At 52.8% G+C, this 23,087-nt stretch overlaps 1 protein-coding gene across 7 annotated transcripts; it reads right to left on the reverse strand.

Annotated features, from left to right (window-relative positions):
- Window positions 1–3,055: 3,055 nt before the first annotated feature.
- On the reverse strand, window positions 3,056–22,971 carry INTS15 (integrator complex subunit 15). 7 transcript variants are annotated; one of them, XM_055292284.2, is made up of 7 exons: window positions 21,714–22,971; window positions 20,310–20,474; window positions 18,249–18,414; window positions 13,223–13,286; window positions 12,759–12,988; window positions 9,967–10,006; window positions 3,056–3,825 (listed from the first exon to the last, which is right to left on the reverse strand). In XM_055292284.2, the coding sequence occupies exons 1-7, from the start codon at window positions 21,903–21,905 to the stop codon at window positions 3,624–3,626; spliced, it is 1,059 nt and encodes a 352-aa protein (XP_055148259.1). In that variant the 5' UTR covers window positions 21,906–22,971; the 3' UTR covers window positions 3,056–3,623. The 7 variants fall into 7 exon arrangements, with proteins under 7 accessions (XP_055148259.1, XP_055148256.1, XP_055148255.1 ...); XM_055292281.2 differs by adding an exon at window positions 3,946–4,122 and having other exon boundaries at window positions 12,759–13,286; window positions 20,310–20,531; XM_055292280.2 differs by adding an exon at window positions 3,934–4,122 and having other exon boundaries at window positions 12,759–13,286; window positions 20,310–20,531.
- Between the last annotated feature and the right edge of the window lie 116 nt (window positions 22,972–23,087).

Consider the following 23,087-nt stretch of genomic DNA (forward strand, 5'->3'; position numbering starts at 1 on the left):
TTTCTTCAGGGGCTTCCTCCCCGCGGGACCACACTGGGCAGGCTGCTGTCGGAGCTGCTGCCCACTGTCAACCTGGGACCCCCCCTCCACCGCCATCCTTCCAGGATTTGCCTTTGTTATCCTCATACTAATCCCTGTTCTCACACTATGTCTGTCTATTTCTTATTTTTTGAGTCAGGGTCTTGCTCTGTTACCCAGGCTGGAGTGCAGTCGTGCCATCATGGCTCACTGCAGCCTTGAACTCCTGGGTTCAAGTGATCTTCCTGTCTCAGATTTTTTTTTTTTTTTTGAGACAGAGTCTTGCTGTGTTGCCCAGGCTGGAGTGCAGTGGTGCCATCTCAGCTCACTGCAACCTCCACCTCCCAGGTTCAAGTGATTCTCCTGCCTCACCCTCCTGAATAGCTGGGATTACAGGTGCCTGCCACCACACCCAGCTAATTTTTGTATTTTTAGTGGAGATGGGATTTTGCCACATTGACCAGCCTGGTCTTGAACTCCTGACCCCATGATCCGCCTGCCTCGGCCTCCCAAAGTGCTGGGATCACAGGTGTGAGCCACTGCACCCAGCCCTGTCCCAGCTATAGATTATAGATTGGCAATTGTTTCCCCTCAGAATGTTAAAGGCATTTTTTTTCTTTTTTCCGAGACAGTCTCACTCTGTCTCCTAGGCTGGAGTGCCGTGGTGCAATTAACAAACAGTTTCATTGTCTTCTAGCTTCCAGAGTTGCTAGTAGAGAAGTCCAGTGCCATTTTGATTCTTGATCCTTTGCGCCTGAGAAGAAAAGCTGGTGGGCCAGGAGCAGGTGCCTTGAAAGGGACTGGAATAAGACAGACTTAGAGCTGCTCCCGGACAGCAGCTGTGGGGCTGCAGGAAGTTTGTCTCCTCCTGGAGATGATGGAAAAGGTTTGGATTCTGTTCTGGGGAGGAGCAGCAGACTAGGGAGAAACACCGAGATTAATGCTGCAGTGAGCATCGATGACGCTGCCCTTCATTTTAATGGAGCACGTTCTCAAGAGTCCTTCCCTAGAAATGCTTGCATTCTCTGAATACAACAAAAAGGAAAATAAAAATAATACAATTTTAAAAAACGGAAAGCATGCATTGGCAGTGGCCTAGTGGGTAAATGTCGATTGTCGCTCTTCAGGTCAAACACCCAATAAATGCCATCAACCGTTCCAGGACAGGGAAGTGTGTTGCATGAAAATACTCAGCCGGGCACGGTGGCTCACGCCTGTAATCCCAGCACTTTGGGAGGCCGAGGTGGGTGGATCACAAGGTCAAGAGATCGAGACCATCCTGGCCAACATAGTGAAACCCTGTCTCTACTGAAAATACAAAAATTAGCTGGACGTGGTGGCAGGTGCCTATAGTCCCAGCTACTTGGTAGGCTGAGGCAGGAGAATCACTTGAACCCAGGAGGTGGAGGTTGCAGTGAGCCAAGATGACACTACTGCATACCAGCCTGGTGACAGAGTGAGACTCTGTGTCAAAACAACAAGCAATTGGGGTTCAAGTGATTCTCCTGCCTCAGCCTCCTGAGTAGCTGGGATTACAGGTACACATCATCACACCTGGCTAATTTTTGTATTTTCAGTAGAGACGGGGTTTCACCATGTTGGCCAGGCTGGTCCTGACCTCAGATGATCTGCCCACCTCGGCCCTCCACAGTGCTGAGATGACAGGCATGAGCCACCACGCCCAGCCAATTTTCTTTTTTTTGAAACAGAATTTCACTGTCACCTAGGCTGGCATACAGTGGCACAACCTTGGCTCACTGCAGCCTCCGCCTCCTGGGTTCAAGCGATTCTCCTGCCCTAGCCTCCCGAGTAGCTGGGATTTAACAGGCGCACACCACCACGTCCAGCTAATTTTTGTATTTTTAGTAGAGACGGAAATCATCATGTTGCTCAGGCTGGTCTCCAACTCCTGGCCGCAAGCGATCTGCCCACCTTGGCCTCCCAAAGTGCTGGGATTACAAGCATGAGCCACTGCGCCTGGCCCCAGGAGGTTAAATTTCATCCCTGCAAGGTAAGCCCCATCTTTTAATGCTCTATGTTTGCTGTTTCCATCTCTCACTTCAGGCTAGGAGAGCCAGTGACATGGTTCCTGATCTTTCCTTCCTCCTGAAGTCAGTTAAGGGAGGACTCCAAGCAGACACCTTCCCTTTTCAGTAGGAAAAAGATCCCCGATGGCTGTGTTTTGTACCTGAGGGAAGAAATGTGACCCAAAGCAAACAGACCTGAAGCAGCCTGGGTGCAGTGGCTCACGCCTGTAATCCCAACACTTTGGGAGGTTGAGGCTGGTGGATCACCTGAGGTCAGGAGTTCGAGACCAGCCTGGCCAACATGGTGAAATCCTGTCTCTACTAAAAATACAAAAATTAGCCAGGCGTGGTGGTGGGCGCCTGTAATCCCAGCTACTTGGGAGGCTGAGGCAGGAGAATCACTTGAACCTGGGAGGCGGAGGTTGCAGTGAGCTGAGATCACATCACTGCACTCCAGCCTGGGCGACAGAGTGAAACCCTGTCTTAAAAAAAAAAAAAAAAAAAGACCTGGAGCACTTTATGCCACTGACCTCAGCTGCCAGGCTCAGCTGGGGACATGGGTGTCCAAGCTGTTTCTGTCAAAAGAAATGACTAAAAACTACGACGATCATAAGAGATTGAGAAGGAGGCCAGGTGCAGTGGCTTACGCCTGTAATCCCAGCACTTTGAGAGGCCAAGGTGGGCGGATCGCTTGAGCTCAAATGTTCAAAACCAGCCTGGGCAATCTAGCAAGATCCCATCTCTAAAAAAATACAAAACATTAGCCAGGCGTTGTGGCGTGCACCTGTAGTCCCAGCTACTCGGAGGCTGAGGCGCCACAATCGATTAAACCCGGGAGGCGGAGGTCGCAGTGAGCCGAGATCATGCCACTGCACTCCACCCTGGGCGATAGAGTGAGACTCTGTCTTAAAAAAAAAAAAAAAAAAAAAAAAAAGAGATTGGGAAGAAAATACCTGCAGTTGGAATCAACATTTATGAAGCTGTTAAAAATACATTCCATAAAGTCTACATGACTGTTTAGAAAAATTTATTTGAACATATGAAAGGAAAATTTAGACACCCCCAATAAAACTGAGAAGTTCCTTTCCGAGGTGAGGGGAATTCCTGACAGCTTCCCTGAGCAGTGCTGCACATAAGCTTGTGGTCACTACGCAGCCTGGGCTCAGCTCACGGGGCTGCAGAAGGAGCCCACTTTTTCTGGCGGGGACACATCGTCTTCACGAGGAAAGAGGCCAGACACACGGGCTTGCACCTGTGGCTCCTCCCGTCACACTCCTCGCCACACAGGCTGTATGTCTGAAATGCGTAGAGAACAGAGGCTCCCGGGATCGGCATGTTTTGAAAACGCACGCAGCAGGCTCTCGGCAGAGGCTGGACTCTTCCCTTCACCATCCAATCTGGACGTCAAAGAATGCGACCGGGTGGGAAGCACCTGGACTCCGTGACACCGAGACGGTTCTGCCGGCGGGGAGGGGCTGCCCGGCCCCTTCCCCGAGGTTCTCTTCTGGGGGTCTGGCCACCCCTTCCTTCTCGGAAGGCTTCGTCCAGCGAGGGCGCAGAAGGCACACGCGGGCCAGCCTAGCGGATGGGCCTGAAGGGAAACGTCACGCCCGAGATGAAGGTGTGCCCGGGGTGCGTGGGCAGGGCGGGGTGGGCGGCGGGGTGGGCCGGGACGGCCCCGTAGCCCAGCGGGGGCGTGTGGATGTGGGGGTAGAACCCCGGGGGCAGCGCGGCGTGAGGTGACTGCTGCACGGGACCCGAGATCACCAGCTGGAGGAGGCTGCGAACACAAGGAGAAGCGTCAGCGCGGGCGGGCTCCAGGGACTCCGCAGGTGCGCACGGCAGGCTGACCCCGTCCCCCCGCACCCCGCCCGGGAGAGGCACCGACACAGGCACGGACCACCCGAGGGTCCAGGCGGTGGACGCGGAGCAGCAGTGGCAGAGCCAGGACCTCACAGGCGAGGATGCGTGGGAGCGGGCCCTGCACAGGGCCTGTGGCCCACGGAGCTCCAGCCGCAGCACTCCCGGGCGCGCAGCCCACACAGGTGGCCTCCACGTCAGCCTCTGCGGCTCTCTGCTGCGCTGGGACACACAGAACAGCTGGCCACAGTCTCCTCAGAGCCGAGAATGACCGCGCCCTACCTGAATTCCAAGCAGAAGCCCCAGGAAGCTGGCCTTGCAAACGACCCCGAAATTCAGAGTCCTGAAATTCAGAATGAGTCCGGTGCGGCCCCTTCGGGGACGGCCCAGGCCTGGACCCAGCCCTTACAGACCTCCGGGACCCACCCACCTCCCATCCCGCCCCGCGCAGCCTCAGCTTCAGGACCCCCTCTCCCCTTGGGCACCCACCCCGCCCAGCACCCAGCACCGGGGCTCCGAGAACAGCGGCACGCACGGTCTCCCCATCCCCCACCGCGCTCCCACCAAGGCCTCCGGGCCCCGGAGGCCTGGACCTCCCGTCCTGGTGGTACAGCACACCACGGCCCCCACTTCCTGGAATCCTCCTCCCAGCAAATTCAACGTGGCTTTCCAACACCGGGTCCCTTCCCACACTCCTCAAAGAGTTTCTCACGGCCCTTGCCTTCTAACCACGCCCTCCCCAGGATGATCCCCCAACCCCCCAGAACTCCCTGGCTTGGCTCATCACCCCCAGCTCCCCCAGCCGAGGCGAGGCCTGCCCCGCCCTGTGTCAGCCGGAAACGACCAACTCCCCATGGGTTCTCCCCAATCAGAACCTCTCTTGGCCGGGTCTAGTGGCTCACGCCTGTAATACCAGCACGTTTGGAGGCCGACTGCTTGAGGCCGGGAGTTCAAGACCAGACAGAACAATACAGTGAGACCCTATCTCTACAGAAAATAAACTAAAAATTAGCTGGGCGTGGTGGTGCACATCTTTAGTCCCAGCTACTCAGGAGGCTGAAGCAGGAGGATTGATTGAGTTCAGTTCAAGGCTGCAGTGAGCCATGAGCCGTAACTGTGCCACTGCACTCCAGCCTGGGAGACAGTGTGAGACCCTGTCTCAAAGAAAAAAAAAAAAAAGGCCCTCTGGGGCCCTTCCCAGCTTCGGGGCCCTTCCCAGCTTCAGGTCCCAGGCCGCCTCCCTACCCTGCCTTCCCCTTGCTTCCCCCTTCGGAAGCTTCTGCTGCAGACAGACGGGCTCTGCCCACCCCTCTCCTGACCTGCCCCAGGATCCTGCTCCAGCTGGGTCCTGTGTCTGCAGCGCCTGCACTGCTCTCTCCTAACACAAAGGCCAGCCTGCCGGGTTCTACTCACAACCCGTCACTCGGCCAAGGCTCTGTCCCTGCATATTATCCTAACTGGGTCCCACAACAGCCCGTTTTCCCAGCCACAGCCCTGCCTGCTCTCTGCCTACTTCCCCGTGCTCCATCAAGGGGCTGGTCTGTCACAGACTGAACCCCCAAGCTCCCCAGTACAAAGGCTTGGGCCCAGGGCCCCCAGGAGAGGCTCAGGCAGTAAACAGAGGGTACGTGGAGGGCTGGTGCATTCGGTGCCCAAAGCTCTTCTGAGCCCCTTTTCTTTGTTACTACTATTAAATAACCCTGGGTAAGGAATTTAGCAAGAGATTAAGGAACCCAAGGAGGAGGTACTGCAGAGGCCAAATTTCGGTCATGTGATGATTTGAACCTGTACACACCCTGCCAAAGACAGAAAGCACTTCAAGAAATTTCCAGTCTATTTGGAAACACGATGAACACAGAGACTGTCAGAAATCTAAGAGGTAGGCCAGGCGTGGTGGCTCACACCTGTAATCCCAGCACTTTTGGATGCTGAGGCAGGCAGATCACCTGAGGTCAGCGGTTCGAGATCAGCCTGGCCAACATGGTGAAAACTCGTCTCTACTAAAAATACAAAAATTAGCTAGGCATGGTGGCAGGTGTCTGTAATCCCAGCTATCCGGGAAGCTGAGGCAGGAGAATCGCTTGAACCTGGGAGGCGGAGGTTGCAGTGAGCCGAGATCACACCACTGCACTCCAGCCTAGGTGACAGAGTAAGACTCTGTCTCAAAAAAAAAAAAAAAAAAAAAAAAAAAAGAAAAGAAATGTAAGAAGTATTCCAGGCGACTCCCTGTCCTTCCCCAACAGCAGTGCCAGGCCTGCCCCGGGAGGTCAGGGCTCCCCAAATCTGCGTCAGCAGAGGCGGCCACCAGCTCCTTGGAAGGGATGGAGTCAGAGGCTCCGGAGCAGAACCAGCAGGGGACTGCTGAGAAGTTCCGGGGGGCTCTAACGTGGACCCCTAGTTATAAGACTTGGATGATACACAGGATTTGTATCCTGCTTTTTAATTCCCTGAAAAAAACACTAAAATGTTAAATAAAAGCGGTGGACAAAGAAGGGAACTACCACAAAGGGATTCCTGCAGGAGGGGAAAGGTGCCAGCTGATATCAACAACGTCCTTCGATGCTGTGGAAACTTCTAGAACCCAGACCAAAAAAAAAGGAAAAAGAGGCCAGGCACAGTGGCTGACGCCTGTAATCCCAGCACTTTGGGAGGCCGAGACAGGCAGATCACTTGAGGTCAGGAGTTCGAGACCAGCCTGGCCAACATGGCGAAACCCTGTCTCTACTAAAAATTCAAAAATTAGGCGTGGTGGCAGGCACCTGTAGTCCCAGCTACTCAGGAGGTTGAGGCAGGACAATCGCTTGAATCCAGGATGCGGAGGTTGCAGTGAGCTGATATCAGACCACTGCACTCTAGCCTGGGTGACACAATGAGACAGTATCTCAAAAAAACAAAACCAAAAAAAACAAAGAGAAAAGGAAAAAGAGGAGAGGAAGAGTGTGGGCCCCTGGGAGAGGTGGCCCTCTGATCTGTCTGTGCTGCTGTTGTAACACCTCAGGCAGAACAGTCTCATCCCAGAGACTGTTCCCTTCCATCCCCTCAGGCTTTGTACCCATCCAGACACCTGCCAGGGCTCCTCCCTTGCAGAACCTGGCAGAGTGAGTGTGGCATGGATGGGAGTCCCCAAACCCCACACAAGGATGCAGTTCCTCTGCAGGCTGTGGACCAGCATCCGGCTGAACCCTGGACTCAAGTTATACATGTTTCTGTCTCAGCCTGCGAGCCCTGCACAGTGCTCTGCCGCTGGATCTGACAGAGCCAGTGGGCCAGGCCGAGTCTGTGTGCACCCCCAGGGCTGCCGAGCCACTCACTGCCCCTCTGTCCACACTGCTGGCCAACATCTGCCCTGGAAGCCTGCTTCTCCTTGCTAAAGACCAGTGTGAGGGCTCCGAAGGAAGAACATTACTAACCCCACCAAGCTCACTTTGTCATTTCTATAAACCCTGTCCATGTGCACAGGAGTTCTGCTTTCCACTATCAACATTTCCTCCCCAGCAGTCAGTTACTATTTGTAGCAGACGCATAATGTTCCATCCTCCTGATGTATCACAACTCATTTACTAAGTATCACCACACTGTAAGACAGGTTGTTTCCAGTTCTTTGCTAGTTAGTAACTGCATTGGTATGAAACATTTTTGTGCATACAAAAATCAGCCTGCTGTGGTGGTGCACACCTGTAGTTCCAGCTACTTGGGAGGGTGAGGTGGGAGGATGGCTTGAGCCCAGGACACGGAGGCTTGCAGTGAGCCAAGATAGTGCCACTGCACTCCAGCCTCTGCAACAAAGCAAGACTGTCTCAAAAAGAAAAAAAGCAGCTGACACTTACTAGATATTCACTACAGGCCAAGTACTAGTTTAAGTGCATTCTGTGTTTTCACTTTTTTCTTTTTTTTTTTAAGAGACAGGGTCTTGCTCTGTTGCCCAGGTAGTTCAGTCACGATCACAACTCAGTGCAGCCTCAAACTCCTGGGCTCAAACAATCCTTGTCTCAGCCGCCCGAATAGCTGGGATTACAGATGCATGCCACCCACCATATTTGGCCAGTTTTTTTTTTTGAAACGGAGTTTTGCTCTTATTGCCCAGGCTGGAATGCAATGGTGCAGTCTTGGCTCACTGCAACCTCTGCTTCCTGAGTTCAAGCAATTGTCCTGCCTCAGCCTCCCAAGTAGCTGGGATTACAGGTGCCCGCCACCATGCCTGGCTAACTTTTGTATTTTTAGTAGAGATGGGGTTTCACCATGTTGGCCAAGCTGGACTCAAACTCCTGACCTCAGGTGATCCGCCCACCTTGGCCTCCCTAAGTGCTGGGATTACAGTTGTGAGCCACCATGCCCAGCCTTTTTGTTTTTGTGAGACAGAGTCTGGCTCTGTCACCCAGGACAGAGTGCAGTGGCACGACCTCAGCTCACTGCAACCTCCGCCTCCTAGATTCAAGTGGTTCTCCAGCCTCAGCCTCCCAAGTAGCTGTGATTACAGGTGCATGCCACCACGCCTGGCTTATTTTGTATTTTTAGTAGAGATGGGGTTTCACCACGTTGGCCAGGCTGGTCTCAAACTGACAAGTGATCCACCTGCCTCGTTCTCCCAAAGTGCTGGGATTACAGGTATGAGCCACCACATCTGGCCTTTTTATTTTTATTTTTTATTTTTGACAGTTTTACTCTGTTGCCCAAGCTGGATTGCAGTGCCACGCTCTTAGCTCACTGCAACCTCCACCTTCCGGGTTCAAGCGATTCTCCTGCCTCAGCCTCCCGAGTAGCCGGGATTACAGGTACGCACCACCACGCCTGGCTAATTTTTGTATTTTAAGTAGAGACGGGGTTTCACCATGTTGACCAGGCTGGTCCCGAACTCCTGACCTCAGGTGATCCACCTGCCTCAGCTTCCCAAAGTGCTGGGATTACAGGCGTGAGCCACCGCGCCCCAGCCCTGGCCTGTTTTTACTCATTTAATCCTCACAAAAACCTTACGGTGAGAAGCTGGGGTAGGCAAGAGGGACATGAGGCAGGTCCCATGGCTTTCTTGATTTTACACACGAGGACTTCAGGCAGAAGGCAGGGAAGCTGCCCAAGGACATATGGACTTTTGGAAGTGGCAAGGCCTGGATTCTCTCCAGAATCTGACCAGTTTCCACTTTTCACCTGATGACTGCGTTTGTGGAGGTCTCCACGTGGCAAGGAGTAGGATGAGAAATTCACAAACACCACTGGGTCTCATCCTCACTACCACCCTGTGAGTCAGGGAACAGTATCACCCCCATTTTACAAGGGGGTAAGCTGAGGCATAGAGACAGGTCAAGAGACTTCCCAAGTGTCACAGCCAATCCCAGACAGGGCCACGCCCAGAACCCAGGTCCGTGCTGCCTGATGGCCAAGCGCTGGCAGCTAGCCTAACAAACATACAGTGCTCTAGGGCTGTGGCTCTGCGAGACTTCCCAAAGGGCTGTGCAGTTCACAGTGCCACCAACAGAGGGCCCCCTGCACCATAGCCACCACTCAACAGGTGCACCTTCACTTGGGAGCTTTCCGTGATACAGGGACTGGCCTTTTTTTTTTTTTTTTTTTTTTTTTTGAGACGGAGTCTTGCTCTGTCACCCAGGCTGGAGTGCAGTGGCGCGATCTCGGCTCACTGCAAGCTCCACCTCCCGGGTTCCCGCCATTCTCCTGCCTCAGCCTCTCCGAGTAGCTGGGACTATAGGCGCCCACCACCACGCCCGGCTAATTTTTTGTATTTTTAGTAGAGACGGGGTTTCACCATGGTCTCGATCTCCTGACCTTATGATCCGCCCGCCTCAGCCTCCCAAAGTGCCGGGATTACAGGCGTGAGCCACCGCGCCCGGCTGGGAACTGGCCTCTTTCACGGACTCCCAGCAAGATGACCGTTTTTCAGGTTTACTTTCTACTTGAGTTCTGTTCATGTGCGTTATCTGATGCTCCACTTATCCTCATGTCCTTACTGGGCTCTCCCCAAAGAACCCAGGACAAAGGGATTCGCCCTGTCTTGCCTCCCTCCACCCTGCTCCAGCAAGCTGGCCCAGCTAGGAGTCTTGAGGATACTTACTTATTATGGGGCAGCCTGGAGCACAAGGTTCTCAGGTCATCTGCAATTAAGGAGATATAAGATTAACGAACATACTGGAGATAACACGGTGAAATACACACTGATGTTCTTTGCAAGGATGCTAGCAAGACAGCAAGAGCGCCTCATACTACATTTCCCTAGCGTCATTTAGAAACTGAGTTCTAGACGGGCGCGGTGGCTCACGCCTGTAATCCCAGCACTTTGGGAGGCCGAGACGTGCAGATCACCTGAGGTCGGGAGTTCGAGACCAGCCTGACCAACATGGAGAAACCCCATCTCTACTAAAAATACAAAATTAGCCGGGCGTGGTGGCGCATGCCTGTAATCCCAGCAACCTGGGAGGCTGAGGCAGGAGAACTGCTAGAACCCAGGAGTGCGAGGTGGCAGTGAGCCGAGATTGCGGCACCACACTCTAGCCTGGGCGACAGAGTGAGACCGCGTCTCAGAAAAAAAAAAAAAAATAGAATCTGAGTTCTCTTTGTCTTCAATTTTTGCTTTAAAAAACCCATCCGCAAACAAAAGATGGCACTTAGGAAAGGAGGCGGCCCTGCTGGCAATTTGTCAGATGGCTGGAGAAAGCCCAGAGGCCGGGCTGTCCCTGGGCAATCAGGCACCCAAGGCAATCAGAGAGCAGCAGTAAGATGGGAAACCCACGGCCATCCCCTGGCACCAAAAGCAACCTTTTGAGTGAGTCAGTTGTTAAAAAGCAAACCCAAGCATGTCATTAGCACCATATCATTCTCCAGGAAGAGTCCAAGCACTAAAATGCAGGAGAATGAAGGAACCTCAAAACAGGCCATGAGGCTGGCACAGTGGCTCCTGCCTGTAATGCCGGCACTTTGGGAGGCCAAGGTGGGAGGATCGCTTGAGCCCAGGAGTTTGAGACCAGCCTGGGCAACATACCGAGACTTCATTTTTACAAAAAAATTTAAAAATTAGCCAGGTGTGGGCTGGGCACAGTGGCTCACGCCTGTAATCCCAGCACTTTGGGAGGCCGAGGAGGGTGGATCACGAGGTAAGGAGATCGAGACCATCCTGGCTAACATGGTGAAACCCCGTCTCTACTAAAAATACAAAAAATTAGCCGGGCTTGGTGGCAGGCGCCTGCAGTCCCAGCTACTCGGGAGGCTGAGGCAGAATGGCGTGAACTCGGGAGGCGGGGCTTGCAGGGAGCTGAGATCACGCCACTGAACTCCAGCCTGGGTGACAGAGCGAGACTCCGCCTCAAAAAAAAAAAAAAAAAAAAAAAAAAATTAGCCAGGTGTGGTGATACACGCCTTAGCTACTCAGGAGGGCTGAGGTGGGAGGATCACTTGAGCCCAGGAGGTCGAGGCTGCAGTGAGCTATGATTGTGCCACTGCCCTTTAGCCTGGGTGACAGAGTAAGACCTCATCTTCAAAAGAAACGAAGATCAAAAAACCCACAGGCAGTGGGAATGTTGTGTGTTATCAACGGGGAAGTAGTCACATGAGTAACCATTAGTCAAAACTCATCAGATCCTGCCCTTAACCCACATCATTTTATTGTGTATAAATTATGCCTCAAGGCCAGGAGCAGTGGCTCACGCCTGTCATCTTAGCATTCTGGGAGGCTGAGGCGGGCGGATCACTTGAGGTCAGGAGTTTGAAACCATCTTGGCCAACATGGTGAAACCCCGTCTCTACTAAAAATACAAAAATTAGCCAGACGTGCTGGCACATACCTGTAATCCCAGCTACTTGGGAGGCTGAGGCGGTAGAATCACTAGAACCCGGGAGGCGGAGGTTGCAATGAGCCGAGATCGCACCACTGCACTCCAGCCTGGGCAAAGAAGTGAGACTCCATCTCAAAAAAAAAAAAAAAAAAAAATTATGCCTCAATAAAAAAGGACAAGGACAGGCACAGCGGTAATCCTAGCACTTTGGGAGGCTGAGGCGGGAAGATCACATGAGCCCAAGAGTTTGAAACCAGCCTGGACAAGATGGTGAGATCCTGACTCTACAAAAATCTTTTTAAAAAATTAGCTGGGTGTGATGGTACACACTTGTAGTCCCAGCTACTCTGTGGCTGAGGGGGGAGGATTGCTTGAGCTCAGGAGTTGGCGACTGTGGTGAGCTACGGTCGTGCCACTGCACTCCAGCTTGGGCAACAGAGCAAGAGACCCTGTCTCATAAAAATAAAGAAAGAGAAATAAAAATAAAAAAGGACACAGAAAAAGAAACGGCACGGTGGCTCATGCCTGTAATCCCAGCACTTTGGATGGCAGAGGTGGCCACCAGGTGACCATCCTGGCCAACATAGTGCAACTGTCTCTACTAAACATACAAAAATTAGCCAGGCGTGGTGGCACTGGCACATGCCTGTAGTCCCAGCTATTCAGGAGGCTGAGGCAAGATAACTGCTTAAACCCAGGAGATGAAGGTTGCACCGAGCCACTGCACTCTAGCCTGGACAACAGTGTGAGACTCCGTTGCAATAAATAAATAAATAAAAATAAGATAAAATAAAAAAGAAAAAGGGTTCCTCGGAAGGAAAGCTATCTAGGCTCTCGAGGAGTCCCCAGTCCTGGGCAACGCTGAGACCTCCCATCTGTGGGATGTTAGGACTCTGACGGGGTGAGCAGGGAGGGCAGAGTGCAGGGGGCACGGCTGGGGCACCTTCCTCCCCTGTGTTCGCTAGGAGGAAAAGAAGTCCTAAATGAAGCAAAAACAGTGTCTGTCCAGGAGCCCCTCTTTCCTTCTGCAGGGCGGTGGTGTCACCGCACCAGGAGACCCGGGCCGGGAGGCACCCACCTCTCGTGCACAGCAGAGCTCCTGAGGCCATGGCCACCTGCAGAGCCTGTGCCAGCCGGTCCAGCGAGAGCTCGATTTCCTGGGAGGCGTTGAGGGGGTTCAGTTCATCCGCCAACCTGTTGATCTCCTCTACCAGCGGGACCATGTGGTCGAAGAGGATCAGCCCCAGGCGCCCATACAAATTCTTCTCGGTCAGGTGCAGCTGCAGCGTCATGAGGACCTGCAGGACGCTGAGGTGGAGTTTTGAGTACAGGAGGTGGGAGTCTCTGTCCATCCCCACGCCCGGGTCCTTTGTGACCTTGTTGCTGACGTGGCCATTGGATAAGGGGGGCTTCTTTTTCCTTTTATAAGCCAGGGGGGCCTTCACGCACCAGCGGATCAATCCAACGAGCGGGGTGAGCTCTAAGAATCCTATTGGCAGATTGGCCGCAATCGGAGTATTTAAAAAAGTGATGAGAATCAACCTTGGGTCCTCAAAAATCCAGGTGACAATCATTTCAAGCAAGTCCATAGGTGGGATGAGGTCATCTGCAAACAAAGACCATTAGGTCAGGAGCGCTCCTGGCCTCGAGGACAGGGGCGGGAAGTGAAGGGAGGGAAGCCTGACCCCAGAGCCCACGGCACTGCCCACCTGATGGTCCGGATCACACCTCCTGGCTTAGCTATTTTCTGTCCCCTTTCCTAGAACATCCACTCCAGGGGGACTGGGACTCTCATCTCAGTCACTGTCACATCCCAGTGCCCAGGACCCTGGAGCAAGGGAGAGGCTGCAGAAATACTTAAGTCTACAATTCCCTGGAACTCCATCATGCTTTGGAGAAATTTCCTCCTGCATGTTCATTCGGATAAAATTCCAAGCTTTTTCTATCCCACACTGCCACACGTCACCCCTTCTCTCCTGAGTACGTGTCCTCCCAGTGCTCAGTGTCTCCTGTATGGGGCAGTGACAGCAATGGTGGCCTTCAGGGAGCAGCTCAGAGTCCTGTCAGTCATCTGGCTGCTGCCAAGGATTGTCCCAACCCCAAACCTGGAACCCTCATCTAAGCAACCCTCAGAGATGTGATCCCTGAAACCTGGCAGGCTCTGTGGCCCAGAAGAGAACAGATGGTGACACTTAGTCTGGGCTTCCTATGAGCCCGGCACAGGTCTCCATTCTTTACACAGATGAACTCGTTTAATCCTCCCTCCACCCCAGCGACCAGTCTCATACAAAGGACAAGGAAACTGAGGCACAGTCATGTCAAGTGATTTCCCCAGGACTCGTCAAAAGTATGTGGCCCAGGCTCACACCTGCAATCCCAGCACTTTGGGAAGCCAAGGCTGGAGGATCACTTGAGTTCAGGAGTTCGAAACCAGCCCTGGAAACATAGTGAGACCCAGTCTCTACAAAAATTCTTAAAAATTAGCTGGGAGTGATGGTGCACACCTATATTCCCAGCTATTCAGGAGGCTGAGATGGGAGGATCACTTGATACTGGGAGGTCATGGTTGCAGTCAGCTGTGGTTGTCCCACTGTACAACAGCCTGAGCGACAGAGTGAGATCCTGTCTCAGGAAAAAAAAAAAAAAAAACACAAACACACACACGAAAAGCGTACGGCCCAGATCTGACTTCAGCAGCCTGGCTTTTAATCAGGAGGCTATACTGTGCGTGTGGGGCTTGGTGTGCAATACCCTTAGGCTGGCTGTGTGCACGGGAGTGGGTCCTCAGCCCCCTCTCTCTGGGGCTGTGCCCACCATCTGAGATGATTCCTGCCAACTGTTGGAGTATGAACCGCCCTGCCCACCTACTGTGGTGAGACGATGGCTACAGCGGGGAGCAGGTGCTGTCCTGTGTGCCTTTTTTTTTTTTTTGAGACGGAGTCTTGCTCCTCGTCCAGACTGGAGTGCAGTGGTGTGATCTCGGCTCACTGCAAACTCTGGTTCAAGCGATTCTCCTGCCTCAGCATCCCGAGTAGCTGGGACTATAGACGCCTGCCACCGCACTGGCTAATTTTTGTATTTTTAGTAGAGACGGGGTTTCGCCATGTTGGCCAGGCTGGTCTCGAACTCCTGACTGCAGGTGATCCGCCCACGTCGGCCTCCCAAAGTGCTGGTATTACAGGAGTGAGCCACCACGCCTGGCCATGTGTGCAGCCTCTTGATTCCACAGAGATGTTTCTGTCTGGGCAACGCCAGGTCATACCTACCTCTCCAGTGTATCCCTGCCCCCTCAGATCTGAGCTGATGCATCTCTACCAGCCTGTAGAAAATGTGTGTGTGTGTGTGTGTGCGCACTTGTGCAGGTGTGCCCTCATGATACACATCGGCGTGTGCACTTCGTGAGTCCTCAGTCTCTAGGATCCCAGTTAGGGTCTCTAGAGTCCCGCGTTCTCAGCACCATCCAGGAAAGGGGGTATATCATTATGTGGGTATCTTCCTTTTTGTGCTTTGAAGACACAGGCTCCCCAAGAATGCTCTCCTGTTACCAGAAGTGCCCAAAAGCGGTTTCAATCACCATTCGGATGGTGACTTCCAGGGCCACTGCTGTGTGGCAGTGACTTGAGAAATCACCAACATCTCAACAGGCATACTGGCTTAAGAGAAAAACACTGTTTCAGATCTGCTCTGCTGTGTCAGTGGCATTCCCTGAATATTCTTTCCTGTTCCACATGCTAACTCATCCCTTCGCCATGGTAAGGCCAGTTTCTGTACTCATTGGCCTGAATAACCAATGACTTAAAAAGTAGGTCGGGTGCGGTGGCTCATGCCTGTAATCCCAGCGCTTTGGGAGGCTGAGGCAGGGAGATCACTTAAAGTCAGGAGTTCGAGACCAGCCTGGCCAACAGGGTGAAACCCTGACTCCACGAAAAATACAAAAATTAGCCAGGCATGGTGGCACATGCCTACAGCCCCAGCTACTCAGGAGGCTGAGGCAGGAGACTCGCTTAAACCTGGGAAGTGGAGGTTGCAATGAACCGAGATCACACCACTGCACTCCAGCCTAGGTGACAGAGTGAGACTCCATCTCAAAAAAAAAAAAGCCAAAAAGGCAACTATGATACCATAGCCGGGTTCAGTGAAATCCTTCCTATTGGAAGATGAAAGGCCTGAATACTGCTCCCAGCTGTTAACAGCTCTTAGGAAGCCTTTGGAGGAGAGAGAGGGGAAATCCCACTGCAGCAGCGTGGCCCTGCTCCCCAACACCTGCCTCCCATTCCACAGGGAAACTGCTAGGAAAAGGAGAGTATGAAATTAGCATATGCGGCTGGCGCGGTGCCTCACGCCTGTAATCCCAGCACTTTTGGGAGGCCAAGGTGGGTGGATCACGAGGTCAGGAAATCGAGACCATCCTGGCTAACACGGTGAAACCCCGGCTCTACTAAAAATACAAAAAATTAGCTGGGCATGGTGGCGGGCGCCTGTAGTCCCAGCTACTTGGGAGGCTGAGGCAGGAGAATCGCTTGAACCTGGGAGGCGGAGCTTGCAGTGAATCGAGATCGTGCCACTGCACTTCAGCCTGGGTGACAAAGTGAGACTCCGTCTCAAAAAACAAACAACAAGAAAAAAGAAATTAGCGTACGAATATGGCATGCGCTTGCATGTTCACAATGTTTCCACACAAACTTTCTCAAGAGAGCTACAAAGCCTAACAACAAGAGAAAAGGTGGCTGGGCACAGTGGCTCACACCTGTAATCTCAGCACTTTGGGAGACCGAGCCGGGTGGATCATCTGAGGTCAGGAGTTCAAGACCAACCTGGCCAACATGGTGAAACCCCATCTCTACTAAAAATACAAAAAGTAGCCAGGTATGGTGGCACACACCTATAATCCCAGCTACTTGGGAGGCTGAGGAAAGAGAATCTCTTGAACCCAGGAGGCAGAGGTTGTGGTGAGCCAAGATCATGCCACTGCACTCCAGCCTGGACAACAGACTGAGATTCCGTCTCAAAAAAAAAAAAAGGGTGACAGATAAAAGAAGGCTCGGCTGGGCGCGGTGGCTCATGCCTGTAATCACGGCACTTTGGGAGGCCGAGATGGGTGGATCAGGAGGTCAGGAGTTCGAGACCAGCCTGGCCAATATGGTGAAACCCCATCCCTACTAAAAATACAAAAATTAGCCAGGCGTGGTGGTGCCCGCCTGTAGTCCCAGCTACTCAGGAGGCTGAGGCAGAAGAATCGTTTAAACCCAGGTGGCAGAGGTTGCAGTGAGCCAAGATCATGCCACTACACTCTAGCCTGGGCAACAGAGGGAGACTCTGTCTCAAAAAAAGAAATAAAAAAAGAAGGCTTAAAAATAGGAGGCTGGTGGGAGACCAATACTGGACTGAGCCTAGGAGTTTTGAGGCTACAGTGACCTATGACTGCACCACCGTATTCCAGCAGCCTGTGCAACAGAGCAAGATTCTATATCCAAAAAAGTTAAAAAAATTAAAGAAAGTATGGGGATGATAAAAAATCAAGTCATATGTCCAGGGAGTGGGTCACATCTCACAGACACCAGACCTTGCTTTCTGGGCTGCCTGCCACTTGGACCATTGCACCTCAGGCAAATGGATATCACTAAGAATAGTTCCCTCTTAGCAAACTGCACATGTCCAGGTGGCCCATACCTTTAGCTTTTAGCCTAAATTAAAAACACACATTTCAGGCTGGGTGCAATGGCTCACACCTGTAATGCTGACACTTTAGGAGGCCGAGGTGGGAGGACTGCTTGAGTCCAGGAGTTCAAAACCACCCTGGGCAACATGGTGAAACTCCATCTCTACAAAAAATATAAAAAATTAGCCAGGCATGGTGTTACAAACCTGTGGTCCCGACTACTCAGGAGGCTGAGGGAGAATTGCTTGAGCTCAGAGTTCAAGACCAACCTGGACAACACGGCGAAACCCCGTCTCTACAAAAAATACAAAAATTAGCCAGGCGTGGTGGCTGGCACCTGTAGTCCCAACTACTCGAGAGGCTGAGGCAGGAGAAACACTTGAGCCTTGGGGGCAGAGACTGTAGTGAGCTGGGATCACGCCTCTGCACTCCAGCCAGGGTGACAGTGAAACCCTGTCTCAAAAAATAAAAAATAAAAACTCAGCTGGGCACGGTGGCGCACGCCTATAATCCCAGCAGTTTGGGAGGCCGAGGTGGGTGGATCACTTGAGGTCAGGGGTTTGAGATCGGCCTGGCCAACACAGTAAAACCCCATCTCTACTAAAAACGCACAAAAAACTTAGCCGGGAATAGTGGTGCATGCCTGCTATAGTCCTAGCTACTCGGGAGGCTGAGGCAGGAGAACTGCTTGAACCCGGGAGGGGGAGGTTACAGTGAGCTGAGATCACACCACTGCACTCCTGCCTGGGCAACAGACTCCATCTCAAAAAATAATAAAAATAAAAATATACATTTCAGAGACAAAACAGCCAAAGCATTCACTAGACACTTCACCTGGGTATTCAGTGGAAAATAAAACTAGCCACTGACTGAAGCTTCTTTCCCAGAAATAATCTGTTTAAAGTTTACCTGACGACAGATCATAGAGCGCAGTAACGGAGGTGATGAACTGGCAGCAGAATCTTGGGCTGGCACTGAATATCTGCTTCAGCGTCTGAATGGATCCCGGCACCAAACAGCAGTAGTCATCCACAAGGGCCTTGGCTAACCTCACACAGTAAACCACGGGCGTCCGCTGGAAAGAAGCCACACAGTCCACGTAACTACAGATGTCGTGAGTTGAGTAGACCAGCAACTATGCACACAAGTGACCACCACCAGAACTGGCAGAACCACTTCCAAGACAAAAAAAAAAAAGATGTTAACGGGGCCCGAGGCTCACATCTGTAATCCCAACACTTTGAGAGGCCGAGGTGGGTGATCACCTGAGGTCAGGAGTTCGAGACCAGCCTGGCCAGCATGGTGAAACTCGTCTCTACTAAAAATACAAAATTAACTGGGAATGGTGGGGCATGCCTGTAATCCCAGCTACTTGGAAGGCTGAGGCAGGAGAATCGCTTACACCTGGGAGGCAGAGAGTACAGTAAACCAAGATCATGCCACTGCACTCCAGCGTGGGCAACAGAGCAAGACTCTGTCTCAGAAAAAAAAAAAAAAAAAACCACCCCACAGACCAAATTTGTCCCACCACCCATTTTTGTTAATAAAATTTCACTGAGATGTGATTGTGCTTATTCGTTTGCCTACTGCCTAAAGCTGTTCTTGCACTAGAAAGGCAGAGGTGAGTAGCTGTGAAAGAGACTACAGGACGCACAAAGCCTAAGATAGTTCACTATCTCGCTCTCTACATAAAACATCTGCCAGCTCCTGCTTTACAGTTTACTTAGGAAACATCATTTCTGCCTTCAGGTTAGGAAATGACAACTTCTGTACCCTACACGATCCCAGGTGAGATGCCACAGGTAAAAATTAACAGCTGCTATCACATTGAAGAGATTCAGGAGTCTGTGAAATGCTACAGGATGAAAATGTTTGTTTACAGCAGTACTTGCTAAATTTCTCTTAAAATCCTATTCTTAGGCCAGGCGCAGTAGCTCATGCCTATAATCCCAGCACTTTGGGAGGCTGAGGCAGGAGGATCGCTTGACTTCAGGAGTTCGTGACCAGTTTGGGCAACATGGTGAAACCTTGTCTCTACAAAAAATACAAAAATTAGCCAGGCATGGTGGTGTGTGCCTGTGGTCCCAGCTACCTGGGGGGCTGATGTAGGAGGATCACTTGAGCCCAGGAGGCAAAGGTTGTAGTGAGCTAAGATTGCACCACTGCACTCCAGCCTGGGTGACAGACTGAAACCCTGTCAAAAAAAAAAAAAAAAGAAAAAGAAAAAAAGAAAAAAACACACCCTAATTAAAAAAAAAAAAATTTTTTTTGAGACTGAGTCTCACTCTGTCACCCAGGCTGGGGTGCAATGACACAATCTTGGCTCACAGCAACCTCTGCCTCCCATGTTCACATGATTCTCCTGCTTCAGCCTCCCTAGTAGCTGGGACCACAGGCGCATGCTACCACACCTGGCTAATTTCTGTATTTTCAGCAGAGACAGGGTTTCACCATGTTGGCCAGGCTGGTCTCAAACTCCTGACCTCAAGTGATCTGCCCCCCATCGGCCTCCCAAAGTGCTGGGATTACAGGTGTGAACCACTAAGCACAGCCTAAAAAAATAATTTAAACAAACAAACAAAAAACACTCCAGAAATCTAATTAAATGAGAATTCCGAACAGCAAACTCCTCTTCAGAGACTCTCAGGGGAGACTCTTTTTTTTTTTGAGACGGAGTCTTGCTCTGTCACCCAGGCTGGAGTGCAATGGCACCATCTCAGTTCACTGCAACCTCTGCCTCCTGGGTTCATGTGATTCTCCTGCCTCAGCCTCCTGAGTAGCTGGGGTTACAGGTATGCAACACCATGCCAGGCTAATTTTGTATTTTTAGTAGAGACATGATTTCGCCATGTTGGTCAGGCTGGTCTTGAACTCCTGACCTCAAGTGATCTGTCCACCTCAGCTTCCCAAAGTGCTGGGATTACAGGCATGAGCCACCACACCCGGCCGAGGGTCTCTCCTGAGCAGTACCTGAAGCCAGGAGGCGGCACACTCCAACACCGGGATTCGACACACAGCCACTGCCATGGAGACCAGTTTTCCCAACAAGCTCATCCGGCTGTCATCAGCTTTGTTCCCTTGAGGGCTGAAAAGGGATGAAAAAATAATCTGCCGAACAGAGTCCTTGGTTTGCTCCTGGAAATAATTGCACATGATTTCAAGAAGTTGAAGCTCCTGAAGTGAATTCAGTCTCTGCAAAAGAAATCCGGGAAAAGCGTTAAGAAATGTGGCTGTAACGTACTTATTAACTCATACATTAAGAAAACAGGAAATAGACTGGGCGCGGTGGCTCATGCCTGTAATCCCAGCACTTTGGGAGGGCGAGGCGGGTGAATCACGAGGTCAAGAGTTCGAGACCAGCCTGGCCAACATGGTGAAACCCCATCTCTACTAAAAATACAAAAATTGGCCGGGCATGGTGGCGCGCAGCTGTAATCCCAGCTACTCAGGAGGCTTAGGCAGGAGACTCGCTTGAACTCGGGAGGCGGAGGTTGCAGCGAGCCGAGATTGCACCACTGCACTCCAGCCTGGTGACAGAGTGAGACTCCATCTCAAAAAAAAAAAAAAAAAAAAAAAAGGAAAACAGGAAATAACAGTATTTTCCCATAGAACTTTTTGCCCTTCGTAAAGCTCCCGTAGAACTTTTTGCCCTTCGTAAAGCTCAGGTCTCAGGGAGATCTTTGCTGTTAATCTTAGAAAAAAGTCATATAGGCCAGGCGTTGTGGCTCACGCCTGTAATTCCAACACTTTGGAGGCCAAGGAGAGAGAATTTTGAGCCCAGGAGTTTGAGACCAGCCTGGGTAACACAGAGAGGCCGCATCTCTACAAAACATTCAGAAATTAGCTGGGCATGGTGGTGCATGCCTGTAGTTCCAGCTACTCAGAAGGATGAGGCGGGAGGATTACCTGAGCCCAGGAGTTCAAGGTTGTAGTGAGCTGTGATTGCACCACTGCACCCCAGCCTGGGCAACATAGTGAAACCTTGTCTCACCAAAAAAAAAAAAAAAAAAAAGGCAGAGAGAGAAAAGAAAAAGATGTAAGAAGAAAGCCATACAGATCATTATACATCCTCCCGGAGGGCTCAGGATGAGCCTTTCGGTAACAGCCCAACAGACCTCTAGGGAGCGGGCAGTCGCCAGTTTGTCCCTTTAACACCAAGACTCGGCTGTCACACGCCCCGCAGACTGGACAGGCAGCTGAGCAACACTGCAGGACCCGGAGAGGGGTTTGGGGGCTGCTGCAGGAGCGAGGCCGAGCGCGAGCGCGGGACTCCTGGACATGGGGCGCCCGCGGCTTGACACAACCCTGCATCGCTGGGGAAAAGGCCGCCCGCCTGCCTGCGGGGCCCGGGCACCCGACCGTCTCGGGCCGCACCTTGGGCTGCGCGCTGCGCTCCTTGGGCACCTGAAACACGAACTCCTCCAGCAGCTCCACGGGACCCTTGTCCACGATGGGCAGCGGCGCACTCTGCAGCTGGCTGCTGAAGTAGATGTCCAGGTGGTACAACACCTCCTTGGCGGCGCTCAGCGCGTCGCGGCGCAGCAGCGAGTGGCGGATGTCGCTCATGGTGCGGCCGCCGCGGCCCCCGCGCCGAGAGCGTCTCACTTCCGCCCGGGGCCCGGGGCTGCGCCGCTACCGTGGAAACAAAGAGGCGCGACTCGGGCCTGGGCTGCGGCACCCGCCCGCTTGCCCGCCTGCCGCCGCCTGCTCCCTGCCTGCTCAGGGGGCCATCGCCGCTGCCGCCGGCCAGCAGGCACCCGAAAGTCCGACTGCGGCGCCGCCAGGAGCCGCCGCCGCGCAGCCGAACGGCGGCCGAAGGCCGGGCACGGAGACGGCGGCCCGCAGGGGCCAAGCGCAGGTCGCGGCCTAGGCACGCTTTTCGGAGGGCGCCCCCTGGCGGCGCGAGCGGTGAGGGGCGCGCCGCGGTCCCAGGTGGACCCCGCCACCGGAGCCCGCCCAACCGCCGGTGCAGGCCCGCTCCGTCCTTGCCCAGACTCCCTCGCGGGCTCTGCGTCGCGTTCAGACCTGCCGCTGGTTGATTTCACGGTGCTTTCCACCAGCAAGGATGGGGGGTGGTGCCAGGCTTTGGCTTCGGCCAGCGGACTTGGGTTCCCTGGCCGCCCCAGCTACCCGTCTTCACGTTTCCATCTGTTCTCAGCTGGGGGGCTACGGGGGAAGATGGCTGGAAAGCCCCCTGCCCCTGACTCCCACTTCCTGGCCTTTCTAACTGCGGGCTCCTTGGCCTAGCAAGGTGCAGAACACCTGCCACCTGCACTTGAGAGCCCTCCCACTCCAAAGACCTTCCGCACCAAGACCTCGTTTCTGGCAGTCATCTCTCCTCTGAAATAGGTGGCAGTTCACTTTCACAATTTTTAAACTGGTCAGAAAGGACTTGAATGTGGCCAGAGGAGGGCAGACCGGAGGCCACACATGCAGGAATGTGCCTGATGTATAAGCCCATACTGGCCGGAAGGCAGGCCTGGGTGAGGACACTCTGTTGTTGAGATGAAAACGCCCTGAGGGAGAGAGGAGAATAGAGGGGCATAAAAGAGAGCACGGCCAGGCACAACGCGCAGGCGCTGAGTCAATGAGCCCTTCCCGCACATCAGACAAGTCAGACACACGGCCGCAAGCCCCTCCTGTCCACATGCCGAGTTTAGAGACACCAAGGTCTCAGCGTCACCTGGAACCTCTGAGAAGTCATCTCTTGATCCCCTTGACGCCAGGACTTCAGAGATGCCCAATTTC

This window comes from Symphalangus syndactylus, chromosome 9 (genome assembly GCF_028878055.3).
Source record: "Symphalangus syndactylus isolate Jambi chromosome 9, NHGRI_mSymSyn1-v2.1_pri, whole genome shotgun sequence".
In the NCBI taxonomy this organism is placed as follows: Eukaryota; Metazoa; Chordata; class Mammalia; order Primates; family Hylobatidae; genus Symphalangus; species Symphalangus syndactylus.

Excerpts from the sequence above, each read along its gene's own strand:
- INTS15 (XM_055292279.2), bottom strand. The coding sequence starts at position 21,905 with ATGAGCGACATCCGCCACTCGCTGCTGCGCCGCGACGCGCTGAGCGCC. Across the intron at positions 10,007-12,758 it reads AGCTCTGCTGTGCACGAGAG|ATGACCTGAGAACCTTGTGC; the intron begins GTGGGTGCCTCC and ends CCTTAATTGCAG. Across the intron at positions 4,249-9,966 it reads TCCAGGCTGCCCCATAATAA|GACTCTGAATTTCGGGGTCG; the intron begins GTAAGTATCCTC and ends TCTGAATTTCAG.